Below are 20049 nucleotides of genomic sequence, written 5' to 3'. Positions count from 1 at the left end.
TGAGCGAGAATAAATTGAATATGTCACGCAGTATTTGACCAGTGCATAATATGTTTTATAAAGTAAGAATTTTTTTTTTATGATATGTGTAAAAACATTTATGTACATAATTTTTAGATTTCGTATAAATTAATTCTTTTAATTTTTTTTTTGTAATCATAATTAACAGTAGAAAAATACGATTGGCATTTATCTTAATTTTTATGTTAATTAACATCTTTTGCGCATTATTAATTTTTGAAATATTTTTATATTATTTTTTATGCTTACAGGTAATTTTACAGGTAATTTTTCATAAAAAGCAGATTATTCAACATGAAAAGTATAAGAGTAATAAAATATTTTCAATCACGTTTAAATTTTTGGTTTATATCCTAGATTTGTTAAATCAGTTATCATAGTTGCTACAGCGTCAGAAGTAATAGGTGTAAGTGGTGCACGAGATAGCCCTACATTGATCTCAGTAAGAAGATTCATTGCTGTTTTCATAGTCTGCACCCAATTGCCTATAAATAATCAATCCTTAGTAACGATGCACTTTATTAAACGCACAAACAATATTTACCATGTTTTGTTATAACAAGTATAATGCTTGAAAGTTTCTCCTGTAAATTCTTAGCTCTTAACATATCTCCATTTTTGCTAGCAGCAAGAATATCCAGTACAAGTTCCGGAAACATATTTATGCTGGTCATTATGAAGGAGTCCATTCCCAATGCGCATGCAGCGTTCACTAACTAGAATAAGACCAAGGTAAATTAATCTCTATTACATTAGAATTAAAATTAATATATGCATAGAGATTGTTATCTTTTTTAAGACTTTTTTAAGATTTAATTTGAAGATTTAGTTTTCACCTGATCGTTGCCAAGAAAAATAACATATTTCTTGTTATTGGCACGTAACGCTTGTGCACCCTCTTCCAAATTGGCACTAGTGAACTTTATACCCACAAATGATGGTATTTTATAATCAATTGATTCAAGGAATTGTCCCATGTGTACTACAAAAAAATTATATATGATATACGCATATATACTTGAAAAAATATCAATATTGTCGATTACATCTATTGATAAAGTTTATCATGCATGTATTAAAAAAGATTGCTCACTATTAACATTGGTTAACATAGGAATATGGTAGTATAATAATGGTGTGTTTGGTGCTGCCTTTCCAATTCTCTCCAAGTATTCAATTAGTTGCTGAGGAGTAGTAGGCTTGAAGTATAACTCTGGTAAACAGAGTATAGAATCTACATGTAGAGAATCTGCATGTTTTGCCTGTGAAATTACATTATTCAAATTATGAATTTACTTTATTATTTGATTACATTATTATGTATCTTATATCTATTGATGTTGTACTTACAAGCTCGATAACATCGGGAAGAGGAGCGCCTCCTATTTGAATCATTAAATGTTGCTTTGTACTTTTTGTCGCTTTTACCCAAGCTTCAGCAACAAATTTTCTTTCAATGACAGACATTGATGTCCCCTCACCGCTTGTACCATTGACTGCAAAATGATATATGTTAGTCATGCAACATTAATATTTTAGTTTTAAAATAAGAATGGCCATATATCTCTATCTTTTAAATAATTCTTAAGCAAACTTTCTTATAAGATTTTAATAAATATGTATAAAATGTTAATCTATGTGTGTATGATATAGAGAATATAGAGAGACTAGAAAATATAAAGGGACTAAAAGTTTTTAATAATAAAGATCACTTACCAAGTATACCATTAATTCCTTTTTTTGCCAAATATATTGCATATTGTGGTATAATATCCAAATTAAGAGATCTATTGAATAAATATTGGCCATATTATCAAGTAGTTTAACATTAGCAGAGCTTATAAAAATTAATAAATTATACCCATCATTATTAAAAGGTGTTAACACTGGGACAATGAGACCTCTGTAAGTGTATGACAATCGCTGTAATTAAAAATTTAATTATTTGCAGTACATAAAAAGTGCTATAATCTTTGTTTTATTTATTTTTATTTATATGAATATCTTTAATGTATATATAAATCTATTATAAAGAATAAAAATTGTACAGAGCATAAAAAGATCATGCGATGGCTTTTTAAATGGATTTCTATTTCCTATCAGAGATGTTTTTAAAAACATATCACATATTTAAATATGAAATTTAAACTTTTAATTTTAATTTATTTCAAACTATTCTCTATTCATGTTTATTAAAAGAATAAAAAAGAAAGTATGTGCAAACAGCATAGAAAGAAAACATTTTACGAGCATTTAGTCAATTTATAAAACAGATAACAATATGGGATTTTATTGTTTAGACATCACAAGATGTTTTGTTAGAATCTTTTTGTATAATTAAATACATTTAATATTATTTAATAATGATACTTATAATTGTTCTTATTAATTTTAATTTTTTTATATTTTCAGAATATATCTTCTTTTTGATCATTCTACACTGAGCAATGATTGCAATTTGAGAATTTCTGTGATGCAGCACATACGACTGACTGGTGAGTCAATTCAAAATTTACGGGAACATATGATTTTATTGCAACGTCGATGTTTGTAAGTATTATATATATAAATAGCTCAAACTAACTTTATGGTTAATCAACAAAATTATGGTTTGTCAACAAAATCATATGTTACTTATACATTATATCATTTAAGTTGTGATGCGTGTAATTATCCACGTATATATGAACAGACAGGAGTGCAAACTTTTAATAATTTAAATAACGTTTATCTAATATATGACAAATATTGTGAATATTATCTACTTACGGGCATCGTTAATGAGTGTAACGGTAATGTGAACCTAACGAGCGCAATAGCATGGAAAAAAAACGGCTGATAATTCTAAATACACATTCTCTTTTCCTCCTGCCTTTGCCGAGTTCTGATAAGATAGACTACCGTCTTATTTGCCATCAACATCACAACAAGTCCATAATTTAAAAAATTCATATCTTTTGCATTTTATTACTTGCATAAAATGTAATCGTTAATAATACACGAGACATACAGATAATTCAGTGATAATAACATTATTGGTTTTAAAACGCCAATCATAAATTTTTTTATTCGATAAATTTCTTATTCTCACAGATTATAAATTCCCTGAAAACAAATCGAATTAATTATAACGGTTTTTAAACGGAATATATACGTAATTTAAAAGATTTGTATTAAATTTAACTAAGTAAATTAATAATTAGTAAATTTAAGTAAATTAAAAATTTCTATATTATTTCTTAATTATTTTAAGAAAATTATATGAATATATATATTTTTTTTATTTATATAAATGTAAGGGAGTGGGAGGAGAGGGGGAAATTTTCGTTTTAATTAATTTAACGGCTTTAATTATTTATAAAAATGCTCTTTATGTTTATTTACATGTAGATCCTTTTCCTCAACAACGTCAATAGTATTAATATATTATTGTAATAGTAAATTCGCTATAAGTTCCAAGATGGTCGCATGCTTCATTTTATTTGTTTAATGGATATTACATGCTTTTCTTTGTTTATCGAAACGAGAACAGAGGCTACTCGCATGTTTACGTAATAACGCCAAAGAGAATTCTATTTAATGTTAGCTGCTACTCGTATAATGCTCCTTTTTTTATTTTGCAATAATTGCCACTTAAATGTGACGAGAGAAATGCTACGGCATATTGTATGCGTACTAGGGAAGAAATTTTTTTTGTTTAGTAATAACATTTTTTTTGCCTTATAATCTCTTGCGTCCATTTTTTATGTCTTCGAATATCATACGCGACTCCATAGTGACTATAATGCCTGAATATGTGGTGGCACATTGCTTAATAATATCTATGTCATAGAGCGAAAATATATTACAAAGAAGAATTTCTTTTCTCTTTTATATTAATCAAACTCATATCTGAAGTTTACAAAAAGTGTAATTTTTCGTGCATATACACATACAATGATAACATTGTTGAAAATTTATATTAAGTAGAAATAGAGTAAAAGATATCATCACACACACATAAATGTCGACATGATGCCAAAATTATATAATTCGGATTCAAATATTATCGATTAAAAATATATGTTCCCGGAAAGAACTGCATAACAGCAGTGTTCTTTCCCGTATTTTTCACAACATTACTTTTTAACACGGTGAATTAATTTGATACGTACTACTTAATTGATGAATCAAATAAATCATTGAACAAGACGAACGCTTCGGAAGCAGGCAAGAAACAACAACTGATCTGGTTTCGAAGACAACCCCTCTCCGAGATAATTATAATATAATTATTATTATTCGGCGATTTAACTAATTACTGCACAGTTCGTTAACTCGCATATATAATTTTTGCCAACGGTCGTAATGATACATCTTGTTGTTCGATGAGCCGGAGAAAACCGTCGACGAGAGATGCGGGGGCAGCAATCGCTTACAAGATAAATGCGTTACGTATGTGATAAAGTTTACACTTATGAAAAAGAGACATCTCGTATCGTATTTATACCTCGATTAGAGATCGACGCACCGCGCGTCGGGCCAGCCCGATTGCGACATGCATCGCTTGCGTATATTAATCAATTTTTTCTTTCTTTCTCTCTCTCTCTCTCTCTCTTTTTTTTTTTTTTTAATCGCTCCGCCTCATTTACTATCTATCGCATTTTTCGTCTCGATTAAAGATTTTTTTTTTTTTGCTCCGAAATACGCCACGTACAAAAATGCAGCGCGTGGCTCGATGGCCTTTCGAGAATAATACGTATGTATGTATATATGTATGATAATATATATATGTATATGTGTATATGTATATATATATATATATATATATATATATATATATATATATATATATATACGCGCGTTTTTTTTTTTTTTTTTATATCAACGTAACAGCTATCGAAGAATCACGGATATGTACAATTAGGGATATACCCAGCCGATACAATTAACATCATTTGGTTTTTTGTTCGACCTTCTCGAGGATGATATTTCTGTTTTGGTTTTCGTTCTTGTCCGTCGTTTTTTCTCTCTCCTTCTTTCTTCGTACGGATCGTATTTTCGATCGACGAACAAACAAGGAGATTTAATACTGAATCGTTTACGTACGATCAGCTCCTAGGAGCTCGTTCGATAGTGTCCTTAATCGGAATGGTCCCAAAAATATTAAGAAGTAACCGTTTCGTGCGCACGTCGCTTTTAAAACGCGTCCAATGAGTCTTTTGAAGTCGGCCTCGAAGGGGGAAGGGATAGGGGACGAAGGGTTGAAATCGTTGAAATCGAGCATGGGTGCCGTGCAATATATCGGCAATCTCTTATCTTTTGCCTTATATTATTTGAAAGAAAAAATAGATTTTATCTAAAAATAGATAATAAATAATAATATAAAAAGGAAGAAAAAAAATGTGATATATAAATCTTTTTCAAAAATTGATTATTTCTGTGATCATGTATTAAAGTTTCGTTAATTCTCATATTATATATACTTTGAATAAATTAGAATAGAGCAATTTTCTTGTACTAATGCAAATATCAAATAATATATTCAGTCCGCATATTAAATCGTTAAAATAGAAATTATGAAATGAATGTTTCTTCTCTTTGGCATTTAATTTTATATTATATAGTAATATGTAAGTAATAATAAAATAATATCAAATACATTGTGTTCTCAAATTGTAATATCATTAACTCTATCGCGATTAAAACTAATGTTGTCCTACTAATTTTTTCAAAATAAATTCTTGAATTCATAAGTTTATATTTTAATCATTTATTCGTGTTTTTATCATGGATAAGTAGCATGTTATCGTTAATCTTATCTTTGATTATTTAATAAAATAGAGATAATTTACATAACTTTATATATTATATATTACTCTATAATCTACAAAATTTATAACATTATGAAAGATTAAAATGTTCACGTGGCAGTTAAAATGTTAAATTGAAGTCAAAGTTAAAATCACTAAAAAAAACTCGATTATTATTTTATGGGTATTAATTTTCTATCGGCGGCGCCCATGCTTTTGGAGGCGAATTTGGCAATTACATGCAACTCGTTGCAACATCCTATGGCGGCACAACAAATGTTTACAACGCTTGCAACCGAGACGTAACGTTCGATAAACACTGTCTGTTTATAGTCGATGATTCTCTCGATGCGGGGGTTTAGCCGGAGGTCCAAGGAGCGTCGAACATTAATTACGGTAATTAACGTTATTAGTAGCCATTGTTCGTTACTGCTATATACATAACATAATACTTGTTGCACTTGCCAAGTTGTTGCACTTTTGCAATTTACAAATGTTAGTCTTTCGCCGTCGATATTTGGGGATTTTTTTTTTATAATGCGTTTGTATATATGTGTGTGTGTGTGTGTGTGTGTGTGGATTAAAATTTATATAAATTTATTGAAAACCGTACGAGAAGAAAATATATTTTAGATAGTGTGATTTTTTTTTTTTTTTTTTTTTTTTTGAAGAAAAAGAGAGATTATATATCGGCAAAATAGATCGGCAAAAAAACCAATTGAATAATATTTAGATATGAAAATATTATCCTTTAAGAATTAAGCGGGGACAGCGAAAAATATTTTCAAGAAATAGTGGGGGATTTATTACTCATCGCTCGCGATATTGTCAAGTACACTGATAAATATATAGTATAAATCATCATATAAATTAGCTAATCATAGTTTGATCTACATATTCTGCGAAAGTAGTTTGTGATACGACAATTGCAATATAACGGCATCTACGCGTATAAATATAATTGGCCCATATCCCTATTGGCGTTTCTCTTCAATGATTTGATTTATAAGTTGTATCAGGCTAATTAAATCGTTTTTTCTCGTGGCTAGCGACAATCGCGTTCATCAAACTGTACCGATCTACAATCTCTAAAGATATTACTTTATCGAACGACGTTTCTCGGTTATTTTTTATCTACTCGAAAAGATACATGTATGTACAAATATAATTGGCCTGCGTGCTTGCGTCTCTCGTTTTTTCTTTCTGTTTGTTTGTTTTTCTTGTGTTTGGTCTCTCGTGGATATGTGATTATACGTATTTTCGAAGAGATGAGGTAAGGAGAAGGAAGTAGTATCGAAAAATATATAGATTCATCTCCAATGAAGTCGCGAATCATTTCGGAAGAAAGGAAGGATATACAATATTTCTTAAATAAATATTTCTTAACTATATTTGTTAAAAAGATCCTAGCGTTTTTTTTTTTTTTTTTTCGTTATTGAAAGAAATCTCTATCTGTAGAAGCGGAATATAAAATATCTAAAACGATTCGGAGGAAGATCGCGTGTGGAAGATACGGGGCAAAAGGCTGTTCGCGCGACCTCACTGATTTGTGATATCAGATTCCGTATTGTGTTTCTTTCATTAGCTAATTAACGTTAGCAAAATTATTTTCGAGAAAATTAGGCTGCCGGTTTCGAGTGTACGACGATATATACGCATCCGAATGCTTTTTCGCGTGAAAAAAATTATTTAATAGAACGATAGCACACTCGAACGCGAATTTTCATCGACACTCCTTGGTCTCGTTTATTTACAATCTACGTATATACGCTCGCTAAAACAGTTAGGAGAGAGGGACGGTAATCGAAAATGCAACACCGATCTACCCTCTAGCATTTCAACAATATATAGTAAATACGATCTCTCTCTCTCTCTCTTTTAAGTAGCAACTTTTAATATATATTACGATGCTTTTACCGGATTCTACTCAAATTCCTTATCACACGATTGACTAGATGCAAAAAATGGTTATTAATATTAATAGAGCGATGAAATAAAGTGTAATAACAGCGATATATTTAATTTTATTACGTAACTCTCTCAATGAAAGGGCAATTTGTATCAATGTAAAACATTTCAGGTACGACGTAAATGATAAAGATGGTACGCTTACAAATGATAAGAAGTCACGTAAAGAACCGCGGACTCCTTTGTGGATACGATTGGTATCGATCAAGACAGATAGAGGATCTGTCCGATATGTTTCAAACACATTCAAACAGGAAGCACTTCCAATACGTCGTCTTAACATACGAATTATCGCGATGTTACTGATCTACTTCATTTAAAATCGTACATCGTTTGGCAAAAGGTTTAAGGGATCGCGCGGCGCAATCTCGCTCTCTTTTTATTCGTTGTACAAAAATAATAAACTCAGGTGCGACGTGGCATTAATTTTTCCTCTCGACACGCCAGCGTGTCGATCAGACGCGGCAGTTTACACGCCAACTCGCGTCTGATGAATTTTTACTGCCACACGCAACACAAAATTAATATATCCGTATTAATGCTCGGCTTCTAATGCTTGTCGGAAAAATCAAGGAGACCCAAGAGTCGTCGCTTTGCCACTTAATGATTGTGCGATCGTTGCTGCAGAGAGATCAGATATTCTATATATATAAATATTAAGACTCTTAAAAAATTTTTAAAAACGGCGACATAATTAGTCTTCTTCTCGGTATTGCCTTTTTTTTATTTTATTTTATTTTTTTTTTTTTTTTATTTAAGAAAATCTGATTTATCAACGTCGACTTTACAATGACTTTATTAGTCTGACTTTTTTTTTTTTTTTTAAGTATCATGCGAAGATAATTGGCCACATAATCGAATAATTAAGAATATCTCTTGTTATTTTCATTGATATTTTCCGAAAAATTATTCCACTTTTTAAAGTGACCAATTTTTTCTTTCGCTTTTTCAATTTGCCAATTCTCAAAGTTTTACTTTTTCTTATAATATTGCCGCATAATAAAAACGTGCCGTCTGATATTTCTTTAGTAACGCGATGATATTTAAATATTCTGATCGTATCCTATCATCATTTGACTTAAAGACTTACTGATTGTAATTTCTTCGTTCGTGACACTTGTATCGCGAAGATTCGCGACAATGTAAGATCCTTCAATTTCTTACTTCCGTTTGAGATTATTCCTCGGCAGGATCGGCAACATGAATTGTTTCGTCAAGATCGAGACTAGCTTCCGATCATATTAATTGGATAATAAGCTTATAATTGATTTCTCCGAGCGGCGAAGATCGATGATATCGACGTCGCCCTTGACTGCCACTATGATTTCCAGACTCTCAATTTCCTTAATGAAACCTTTTTCAAGTGAAGAACGGCGTTCGGTATATCGAATTCGCGCGCGTCCTCCCCATCGGAATGAACTTCTCGTCTACGTCCTGATATCAGCAACCGATGTCTCAGGCCTCTGGAAGTCGGATCCGACAATGCTTCCGAAACTGGAACCTTCTCCTTGCTCGATCCCGGTAAGGATACCGATCTACCGACGGAAAATCCTTTACTGAGCCTGTCGAGGGTCGCGGGTAACAGGTGCCGTCTCGGAATAGCTTGCTCTCTTTCCCTGAGGATGAATCTGCCGAGGGTCTTCCAGAACGCTTGCGTGCTGTAAACGTTCTCGTCGTCGTTCAACACTCTCAGCTGACGATTTCCGCTTCCGACGGCACCGGCGCCGCCCCATTCTAGCTCCTCGACCAGGGCGAACTTGGACGGGTTCTCCATTCTCCTAGCCTTTATTAGAGCTTGCGCCAATACATCCTGCGCCGAGCTGCTCACCGGCACACGTAGAATCGCGTAAGGGATCTCTGGCGAGACGTTGTAGATACAGACCAGGAAAGTGTCCGCCTCGTCCCATATGTGAGTGGATTGGTCCCTCGAGTTGGAATCGTTGAGCTTCGAATGGCCGGCCGTGCTTCTGATGGAGGCGAGCCAGGCTCTGCTGCTCGGATCGTCGCCTACTCGCTTCAGAAGGAAGCGACCTTGACCCTTCCACAGGGCCTGTGCCTGAAGAGGATGTTCGGTAGGATCCAATACGCGTTGAGTCGGCAATTCCTCTCTCTCTCTTTTCTCCCATCCGCGAGATACTTCCTCCACTAAGATGTATTCGTCTACATGATCGGGTGATATCCCGGCTTTCTGTAACGCCTGCAACATCACTTCTTGCGTGGTACTCTCCTGAGTCACCTTCAAAATAGTGTACGGCTCATCCGGTATCACATGGTAAACCATCAAAAAGAACATCCGTCTTTTTAAGGTGACACCACCTAGGCCGGGATCGACCGTGGTTAGTTTTTCGGGTTCTTTCCCCGATGAGAGACGCTTAGACGACTCCTTGTGATCGCGGCAGCATGTGTTATAGTCCAAGCTCTCCTCCTCCAATCGGGAATAGATGAAAAGCGTAGACAGGGCCAGCGGCTTGTTCTTGCAAGATCGTAATCGTACGTGTCGATAGCCTGGTCGTAAACACTTGAGCGGTATTACGCGTTGCGCGATCAGGTGATGGGAACTGGCCTCGACGACACCGAAACGTAGAAACGCGAGGTCCTTGAACATTACTTGGAAGCAGAACTTCTCATTCCAGATGGGATTCAGTGCATTGTTCTGAATGACCTTTGTCTTGTGCTTCGCGCAATCGATCGGTATACCGACCAACTCAATCTCGACGTACGTGCTGGTGACGAGGTTCGCAGGTGAGACGTATTGTCCCGAGATTATCGACAGACTCAAGTGCGCAGAATGCAGACCATCGAACTCCTTGTCCCAAGGATTGAACCGTCTGTCAAGACGTTTGCAATTGTTACAGAAAATTTGTCGACATAACGGCTAGACACATACATAGTTAATCGGAAATAATTCTATTCAACTATTTAAGTCTTTTTTTTTTTTATATAAAAATATTTTTTCTTATAATAAAGATCAATTTTTATAATATATATTAAAATAAAATTTATTATAATATAATCTACTTTATATATAAAAGCTTATATATTTATAATGCATAAATTAATCGATCTTTTACAATATGCGTACTATAGTAAAAACGCGAAAAAATATTGTACGTGCGCGTGTTTCTCATTCTTAAATATTAAAGCAATTTTCGAATAACGTAAAAAAGAAAGTAGTAAATTCTATAATTTTAAAATTGTTAATTGTCTTATATATATATTTCAACAAATTTAAAGATATAAATTATTAGATTATAATTTATATATAGAAATAAATTTTGGATTTTACATCTATTCTCCCTTTGATTTTAAGGAGTTTATATTTATTTAAAGTAATAATGAGAATCGTTAATCGATAATTGAGAAATTAATCAGCAAGAATGATTTATTTTTCTATTATTTTTAATTTAGATTATAATTTGATGTGATTTTTTTTTTATTTATTTATTTATTTATAAGCATATAAAACTATAAGACATTGTAATCATTAATCAATTTCCAGATAATTATCAAAACTGATCCTTATTGTAAATGATATAGGATAGATTGTGATATGAATTTACCTGTACATCATGTGTCCTTTATCCCACATAACCGAGGGTTTTCTAATATATCCACATTGACCATTTTGCTCAAACATGGCTGCATTTAGATTCAATCCCGTGTCATCGGTTTGATAGTTCAACGCGACCATCTGAATTCCGAAAGCCCAGAATATTACAGGATTGAAATTCGTGGAATCGATACGCATTCCTGCAGGATACGTTCGGATCAATTGAGTTTCTGCGTGGGCGACTACGCCTAACGGTTGCTTCCTACAAATCTTCTTCGCCGTGCTTTCGTTCAAGGACGAACATTGAAAGCAGGCTGGCATCCCGCGAGTGGATCTAATAATACGATAATAAAAAAAAATGTATTTTATATCTTTCGTATCTACGAAATCAGTATTCTCATCGAACAATGTATATTGCCGAAATATGATTTGTAAAATAATGGAAGCACAAAATAATATATGCAAGAACAATATATATTCTGATTAAATTAAAAAAAAAAAAAATTGCATAATGAAAAATGCTTGATGTAAAATCGAAAAGTGAAAGCATTTTAAGAAGTGCTAAAAGTAAGTAAATAGAATAAAATTTATCCACATATTAGCAAGGAGGATTCTCTCTGAAGGGTATATAAAAAATTTGAAAATATATAAGAGATATTCTTGGCATATATGTATAAGAAAATAACCTGAAGATATTCTCGATGTTGCTACCACCGCTCGCGATCGAGGCGGACGTCGAGAGAGATTGCGGCGATCCTGAAGAGGATGCTATACTGCTGGCTCCTATACCGGCGATACTGTGCCTCTGAACCGGCCCCGTATGCGTCTGATGTCGTATTTTTCCCGGCATCGCTGTTCCAGGCGCGGTGTTCAATCCACGAAATTTAATCGCCTGCAGATAAATCACCAGATCCGACAACTCCTTAGCTATCTGACTGCTCTGTTTTTGCGATTTGTCATCCACCGTTGGATCCGATTTTAAACGACTGTGCGGTACTTGGCTGCCTAGATACCTCTCGTAGCTCGATATTGAATTATCTGTAAATTACACATCGAACGAATCGCGATAAATTTTTTATAATTGCAATAATTGCTATAATTCTTGAACAAGCAAAGCTTGGAGGAAACCCGATAAATTTTATGATGCAAGCTCGAGGATAAATATTTAAGTAGGATAGAGTAGCGTATTGTGGAGATAATTTGGATTAAAATCTAGGAGAAGGATTAAGAGATTAACAGAACGAATTAAATTCTCCGATATCCTTGAGGAAATATAGGTTCACTCGATGTCGTTAAATTTTTTCAAGCATATTTTATTATTCATCACGTATATGGTTTATTATTTTTACCATCGATATTATCGTCCTCATCATCGTCCTCTTCGTCATCCTCGTCCTCGCTAAAATACTCGACAACCGACGTGCTGCTCACATCAGTTCGCATTTGCTTCATAGAAGATGCACGATCCGACATGAGCATCTTTCCGCGATGACTGAGAGGCGTATGCGACAACGGTCCGGTAGGATCGACCACCAGTTTCTTATTTTTTATCAAAATTCGATGACGAAGCTGCGAAGGTGAAGGCAATTGTGGATCATCGCCGAAGTCGGATTCGAAGAGAAATTTTGTCACCAATTTCTCGCCAAAAACAGACTGAAACGACATATTTCTTCATTAAAATTTGACGGCGCTCACAACGATAATCAATAGGAAATAATTTATCGAGCAATTAATGCGATGTACCTGAAATATTTGAGCCATGCGAGCTTGCTGACTTGGCGAACAATGGTTCTCGATGGAAAGGATCACGGGATAAGGGGAACTGATGAAGGCGCTTCGATTGATCGCCTCCACGACCGATCGAAATGGTATTTTGGTAGTGAATGTGTGACCGTGATAAATCAGCGGGGATCCATCGTCACCGTCCCAACAATCGAGCTCCACGCAGCGGCATCCGGTTAATAGCACCTATATAGATGTTCATTGTTATTAATCATTAATTTCGTTTCTGCAAATTATAATTTGTTTTAATAAAAATCAATTACAATATATTGCGGGACAGAAAAAGATTTACATTTTCTAAATTAATATAATTTTTCACAATTCTTTAAACAAATCTTTCTTCTATACTTCTCAGAATTTGAAATGTTAAAGATGCTATTTATCCTCGATTCTTGATAACGATTTGCAATGAAAATAAGCTATAATATCGGAGCAATTTTACGCGTTTTCTCTCTGACTCTCTACAAAATTTATTCATTATTAAATGAACTGAATATCTTGAAAATAGCGATTCACCTGTGAATATAATTGCACGGAGGATTCTCCTTTGAGTTGATGCCCGGTTAAATAAGTGTTGTGGGAGCTGGCGATGTAATACTGCGACAGGGGCTGCTGCATCTCGGTTTCGGACGGTGTCGCATGCTCATACGGAAAGGCGTAATTATCCTTGTCCATCATATATCGCGCAAAACCCTCGAAAGACAAACACCATTGTGTGCGAAGTGCCGGGTCCGGTTCGTGCCTCTGAAATGAGAACCAATAGACTTGATTGTATTAGGTCGCATGAGTGGGTGTATTGCAATGCGATAACGATCGTGTAAACGAAATTGACATTTTCTATCTATCGAAGCAAATTGAGATCAAGGGGGGAGGGGTTTCGAAATCAGAGAATCCGTTATAACTATACGTGAAAATGAAAGGGAAGTCTTTAATAAAAACTATTATGTTCTTGTGGTTCGATAATAGGAAATAATTATGCCAGATGAACCTTTATATATATATATATATATATATATATATATATATATATATATATATATTCTTCTTAACTATAATATAATAATACTTAATGCAAAAAAGAGATTGTATATCATACTTGACGGTTCGGAGTCTCGGGACAGAGAGAGAGAGAGAGAGTCATGTATGTTTGCGCTTTTCTGACTTTCGAAAATGTCACGCAATGGCGCAGCGCTATTTCAGCGCAGAAGTTACAAAAATAGTTTTTTTTTTTTTTTCCCGCGAAATTGAATACAGACATGTGTTCATCTAGTATGCAATATTAGAGTATTAATTTCGCATATTTTTCTGCGAATAGAGATGTCAGGGAATAAAATTGTTGAATATATGCATTTTTTTTTTTTTTTTTAATAGGAAAATCTTTATATCCAGTAAATATTTACCTTAATGAGCGTCTTGATTTCCTCGTCGCTCAATTTTTCCTGTTGCCGAGACTCGAGGAATTTCGTAAACGTCGCCAGAGTAATTACTTGAGACTTCGATGTGTCCACGCCGGAGCAATTATTAACTATGCTTGCCGCCGCGACTGCATCAAAGATCTGCTTCTTTTGCAGATTGCTGCTCGTCTTATATTCATGACAGTCGATAGAGTTGTTTCTTGTCAGCAAACCTGGCATGTTTAAATATTGATTTTTTTATTTTTAAATAATATTTATATAAAATTAATATTAATAATATTGATAAGAATTAAATAATAAATATATAAATATTTAATATTTAATATAAATAAATATTAATCATTTAAATATTAAATAATATTAATATTAAAAATTTAATATTAATCAATATTAAATATTTAAGAATCATTTTTGTACTACTGAAGTTAAAACCGTAATATAGAATTCCGTTTTTCGAAAAGTGATTTTTATATATAATTTAACATTTTATATATAAAAATTTACATTATAGTGCTATAGTAAAATTTTGAAAAAGAGATTACATCCAATTTATTTGAAATTATTATTTAATGAGTTAATTCATATATTTACAAGATTGATTATCGTATTTCCGTTGTAATGATTGCGTTGTACGAGCGTAAGGATCATCTTTGTATGCGTTTATAGTAGAATTTAATTTCACTGAAATTATATATTAATTAAATTTTTATCTGACCTTACCGATTCTTTGCGGAGTGGCGTCGCTGGCCTGCCTGAGCACCGCCGGACGCATGCTAAAGTCCCTTAACGATCCGTCACTTTGACTACGACACGTGATCGCTAATTGGCCGAATAAATCTCGCAAATCTTTCCTAGCTCGTAAGCTGAACGATCGGAAAAGCGCGACGAACTCCACAAAGTTCAATTGCGTCTCGTACATGATCGAAGTGGTGCGCGCTTTCACCTGCCAAGGAGCCTCTGAGCCACCAGGTATACCACCGGATCCGTTCTTGTCCTTTTCTCTGGCAACACATAACAGACTGCGCGCGCGTTATTCACATGCGTTGTTCATAATTCGAATAATTATATATATATATATTTTAAATAAAAAAATTTATAAAAGATTATATTGGAATAGTATATTTGTGATACACAAATTTTTATTATTATTATTATTTTTTTTTTTTTTACATTTCTGGCCTGAACAAGTTTTATTTTGTATATTCTGGACTATATAAATTTTTTTGCTCGAAAAATAACAATCGATAAATAAAAAAAAATTTAATAAATGACATGAGTATATGTAAAAAAAACAACGTACTTGTGAAAAGTGGAGTAAGGCAAGGAAGCGACGATACGATCAGCGGAACCGAGCGGGCTACGCGGTGGAATTCTGTCTCGACTAGCTCTTGGTGACGCTGGTAAGATCCTTGTTAGGGATTCTCTACTCCCCGTAATGTGACGAAGAGGTGTAGTCAATACACCTCCATCCGAGGTCGTGGATATATCATATTGTTTAAAACTCAAATCCTGTATCAAGCCAAAATTGTTTAAATCGATGAAAATAATAACGATTATACGATGTATACACGCGAAAGTGAAGTACGAATATTTCTCCTCACCAGAATTATCTCGATTTGCATCTCGTATATGAAATGGAAAATAAATCGTTACAAACCTTGGTTAAAGCATGAATATTGCCAATCGATTTCGTCTTTTTCCCTTTAACGTTTCGTCTACGTAGAGTGCTGCTGCTCGTTGGAGATAGTGTACCAACGCTTTCTGTCATGGACCAGTCGCGACCGCCGAAAACGCGTATAGCGTCGGCTGTCGTCGGCTGTTCCAAGCCTTCCATCGGCTGTTCAAAGTAGGAAAAGTATAATTGCAGATATTTTTCTTTCAACCAGCGTGATCTACGATCTGTTAATTGCTGTTGTCGTTTGAGGCCTCGCAGTATCCAGCATAATCCCATATACCATATTCTGAAATCATGTATATACGGATTATACATAATTTATGCAATACAACTATATATAAAATTCAACAATAGTTCATAAATTATTTGAGAGAATGCGTCAAGTTGCACGAAATGCATATGATGTAATCTTGTTATTATTAATATACAATTTCTCGTTCCCCACGCGATACCATTAACGTATCATTAATGATGTCATTAATATATATCATTAATGTATTCATCGTTTTGAGGGGGATACGTTAATTGTAGATTTGGGCGTGGTGAATTTTCATGGGAAAAAATTTTAAGTTTATAGCATATATAAAAGAAAACATTGGCAAACTCGAACATGTACTTGAGGGGAGGGATTTTTGTCACTCGAAAGATTAAAATTACTTAAAAAAATATATATATATATATATATATATTTCTATTTTCAAATCAGATCGCTTGTGAAATAAAATGCAACAAATTTTAAATTATTATTATTTTTCTTTTTTTTTTCTATATTAAAATGAAACAATATAGAACACTAAAATTTTTTGTACTTCTCGTATTCTATTTTAGAAATTTATAATACATACTTGCTAAGGGCAGGGGGGCAAAGTAGGAAGATCAGTCGATTGTCCGGAAGATTCGATCCATACATGAGGCCGATACAGGAGTCGGAGCCCGGTAGGCCGTATCTCTTGCAGATGCTCCTGAGATCAGCCTCTCGGTCGCGATCGCAGCAGCCGATCATTACCTCCTTCACCGATCCCAGATCGAGATATCCCTCTTCTAGAGTGACGGAGGCGCAATCAGCTGGCTGCTGCGCGTACCTGCCGACTAGGCCCACCGGTACCGTGTCCTCCGGATTCGAGGTCAATGAAAATTCTGCGAGTGCGGTACCGCCGACTTGCGCCGTTTTCAAGGGGCTCCAGGGTGGTTTCTCCCAGACGAAGGTGCCGCAAGCGCGATCGACGCGTGCGAAAACCAACGCCGTTCTCGAAGTACCACCCTCGCAATCCCAATGCACTAAAGTCGTGCCGTGGTGTAGCATCTGAAATGGACAGAGATTTCGTATAAAGATAAATATAAAAAATATAAATATAGCTATAGAAAATATAAATCTAATATATACATGATATTGATATCGCTGTCTTCATATTTGATCGCCGCAATATATTTTGTACGTCACAGATTTTTAAATAACGTAGTTCAAGAAAATGAACTTTTTTTTTTCTTTTTTAACTTGTTTAAAGAGAAGAGAAAATATAGTGTTTTTATCGTTTATTGAAAAATATTGTTTCATATGAAATATTATATATAAACTTGTGTAAAGAAAAGGGAAAATAGTGTTTTTATTGTTTATCGATAGAAATATTTTTCATGAAATGTATATTTAAAAATATATATTTATAATGTTGATTTCGCTCGAAACCGTTGCTCCACTGGTCTTCGTACAATTAAATCTCACTGTTGTAATGATATTATTTTCAAAAATAGGGCATACGCGAAAAATATAAAATATATTAATTTCAGCGTGCAAGACATTTCGCTACTACAAGGTCGTTTTCGCAATTGCGTTATTCCGGGCTCTTGCCTCAACAAAATATATACTAGAGACATTGTGAATGCGTTTATAACACTAATGGGACTTGTAATGCATTTACAACGGCGTTTATGCGGTCGCTTCTCTTCCCTCTTCTTTCTCTTTTTTTTTTTCTAATGCAATTTGTCGATAATTTTGTTGATAAACAATTGCTTGAATTCACAATATACCCCGATATGTAATACGCAACGAATACCGCGCTTTAGATGTCGTTGAAGAAAAAATATTAATATAATAGATTGGTATCAGATGTTGAAATTTTAACGAGTTTAATATTACATGGCGAAATATATTTTACGTACAATTATCGTATTTTCTTCGTCGCAAAAACAGAATTTATATCTAATGTTTTATTTATATGTTTACTAAAACTCAATAGTCATACCGCATTTTCAACGAATTTTAATATTTCACAGGTATCGATGTGAATAAAGGAAAAAAAGTATTGTATATATTTAATCAATTTATTTATTTGATTTATATCGTAATGTTAATGCACAATTTTTGTTTATTTTTATTTTCGTAATCACATGAATCCCCCCCCCCCTTTTTTTTCGTGTTTGGCCGAAACATCTTTTCATTGCAAAATGTTTTTAAATATCAAAATATTTTTATGATGATTTATTAAAAATATACAAGATTCGTATGAAAGAACCTTATCGTGTTTCATAATTTGACACTTGTCTAATTTTTAAAATGATAAGATTAAATATTTCAAGAATATACGTTTTAGTTTATTAATTTACTTTGAAGTTGTATTGGCGAAATTTATATAATGTTAAAAATAAAAAGAGTATTTATTATTTAAATCAAAATTTTTTTTTTTTTTTTTTTAAAGAATGATCGATGTAAATTGAAAATGAAAAAGTTCATAGACGAAAATAATCGCGATTAGGTTACAGCTGAATCGCAACATTTATCGTTAACATTATCACGATTATTGTGTATACGTACATCACATAAAGCGGCTGTAATTGTACTTACTCGTCTAGCTATATGTTTACATTTCTTAGACACTTATTGATGCTAAATCATTTATCTTTACGAGATACCATTATTCGTAGATGGAGCGAAGATGGACGAAATTGCGCGTATCTTTTTCCCCAAACATAATAGCTATATATCTCACTGATGTAATCAATGGATCCACGCGTTACGTATCTAGCGAAATAGAACTGTTTAATATAGTTTAACAGAGAGAAACTCAGGATTATCGATTGTCCTGAAATTTGATAGGAGGATAGGAGGATAACGAATTTATTCGTTATAAACCATTTTCTCCGCGAATACGTCATGTCCCATTTTTTCCTCTTGCCACTCAATTAACGCTGACAATTGGTGGCACGATTCAAAAGGATGACCTGGTTTTTCGTGCTGCGTTACAATTTTTTTTTTTTTTTTTTTTTTTTTTTTTTTCCTATCATCGGTCCCGTCGGTTTGCTTTTCGCTCCCTCGTTTCCTCCTTCTCCCGCATATTCATTCCTCTGTTTTCTCTCTAATTTCCGCGAGGCATACCAGGAGTATGGGCGTAAGGCTGGTCCCTTTGAAATCCTTTTGACGTGCGACAATCTACGTTCCGACGGTATCTCTTATCACAGCAGCGCAGCGCCATAGAAGCAACATACCCGTGACATTAATATACATATTTCAAAATGATTCACAAGAGTAAGAAGATATCTTTATGCTGTGGCTGTGTCGGTTTCTCACGCGTACTGATGTTCTTTAATCTGTATATGTCATAATTTTAACAAACACAAATCATTTATCCCCCTTATTCCGATTATATTGGATGATTGCATAAGTTTGTGCCCGATTTTCATAGATGGCATTAAGTTACTGCATGGCGGAGTTTTATTGTTTTCGTGTGGTAATTGTTGCTTAGATGACGTTGTCTTATGTCAATTTAGCGTCAGATATTGTTCAGATAAGTCCATTTGCGCATAAGAGAAATCATTAAAAATGGAGAACGAAAAGGTGCATTTGCGGCATGT

At 33.7% G+C, this 20049-nt stretch overlaps 2 protein-coding genes across 2 annotated transcripts in view; both read right to left on the bottom strand.

Annotated features, from left to right (window-relative positions):
• Nucleotides 1-262: 262 nt before the first annotated feature.
• Nucleotides 263-3004, bottom strand: LOC138932765 (N-acetylneuraminate lyase). Its single transcript, XM_070294905.1, has 8 exons — nt 2791-3004; nt 1883-1944; nt 1738-1808; nt 1372-1517; nt 1115-1283; nt 858-1003; nt 566-737; nt 263-506 (listed from the first exon to the last, which is right to left on the bottom strand). Exons 1-8 carry the CDS (start codon nt 2794-2796, stop codon nt 355-357), a joined length of 924 nt encoding a protein of 307 aa, XP_070151006.1. The 5' UTR covers nt 2797-3004; the 3' UTR covers nt 263-354.
• A 5604-nt stretch (nt 3005-8608) lies between these two features.
• LOC138932762 (1-phosphatidylinositol 4,5-bisphosphate phosphodiesterase epsilon-1) overlaps nt 8609-20049 on the bottom strand; it is a 112325-nt gene continuing 100884 nt past the window's right edge. The window contains exons 10-20 of the mRNA XM_070294896.1: nt 17049-17506; nt 16186-16489; nt 15829-16037; nt 15249-15547; nt 14514-14740; nt 13630-13857; nt 13075-13299; nt 12681-12984; nt 12018-12369; nt 11342-11665; nt 8609-10609 (exon numbers count right to left, since the gene is read on the bottom strand). Coding sequence (XP_070150997.1) covers nt 9100-10609; nt 11342-11665; nt 12018-12369; nt 12681-12984; nt 13075-13299; nt 13630-13857; nt 14514-14740; nt 15249-15547; nt 15829-16037; nt 16186-16489; nt 17049-17506 — 4440 coding nt within the window. The 3' untranslated portion in view covers nt 8609-9099. The remainder of the gene's footprint in view (nt 10610-11341; nt 11666-12017; nt 12370-12680; nt 12985-13074; nt 13300-13629; nt 13858-14513; nt 14741-15248; nt 15548-15828; nt 16038-16185; nt 16490-17048; nt 17507-20049) is intronic.

This window comes from Polyergus mexicanus, unplaced genomic scaffold, assembly GCF_030449975.1.
Source record: "Polyergus mexicanus isolate NDT 795.1 unplaced genomic scaffold, iyPolMexi1.0 SCAF_4, whole genome shotgun sequence".
NCBI classification, from domain to species: domain Eukaryota; kingdom Metazoa; phylum Arthropoda; class Insecta; order Hymenoptera; family Formicidae; genus Polyergus; species Polyergus mexicanus.
Note: the sequence above shows the minus strand (reverse complement) of the source record. Positions and strands in the feature narration are given on the sequence as shown.

Bases quoted from the DNA above. Each gene is read 5' to 3' on its own strand.
- LOC138932765 (XM_070294905.1), bottom strand. The intron at 1,284-1,371 runs GTAAGTACAACA...GTAATTTCACAG, and splicing joins TTCCCGATGTTATCGAGCTT to GCAAAACATGCAGATTCTCT. The intron at 507-565 runs GTAAATATTGTT...GATTATTTATAG, and splicing joins ACTTGTTATAACAAAACATG to GCAATTGGGTGCAGACTATG.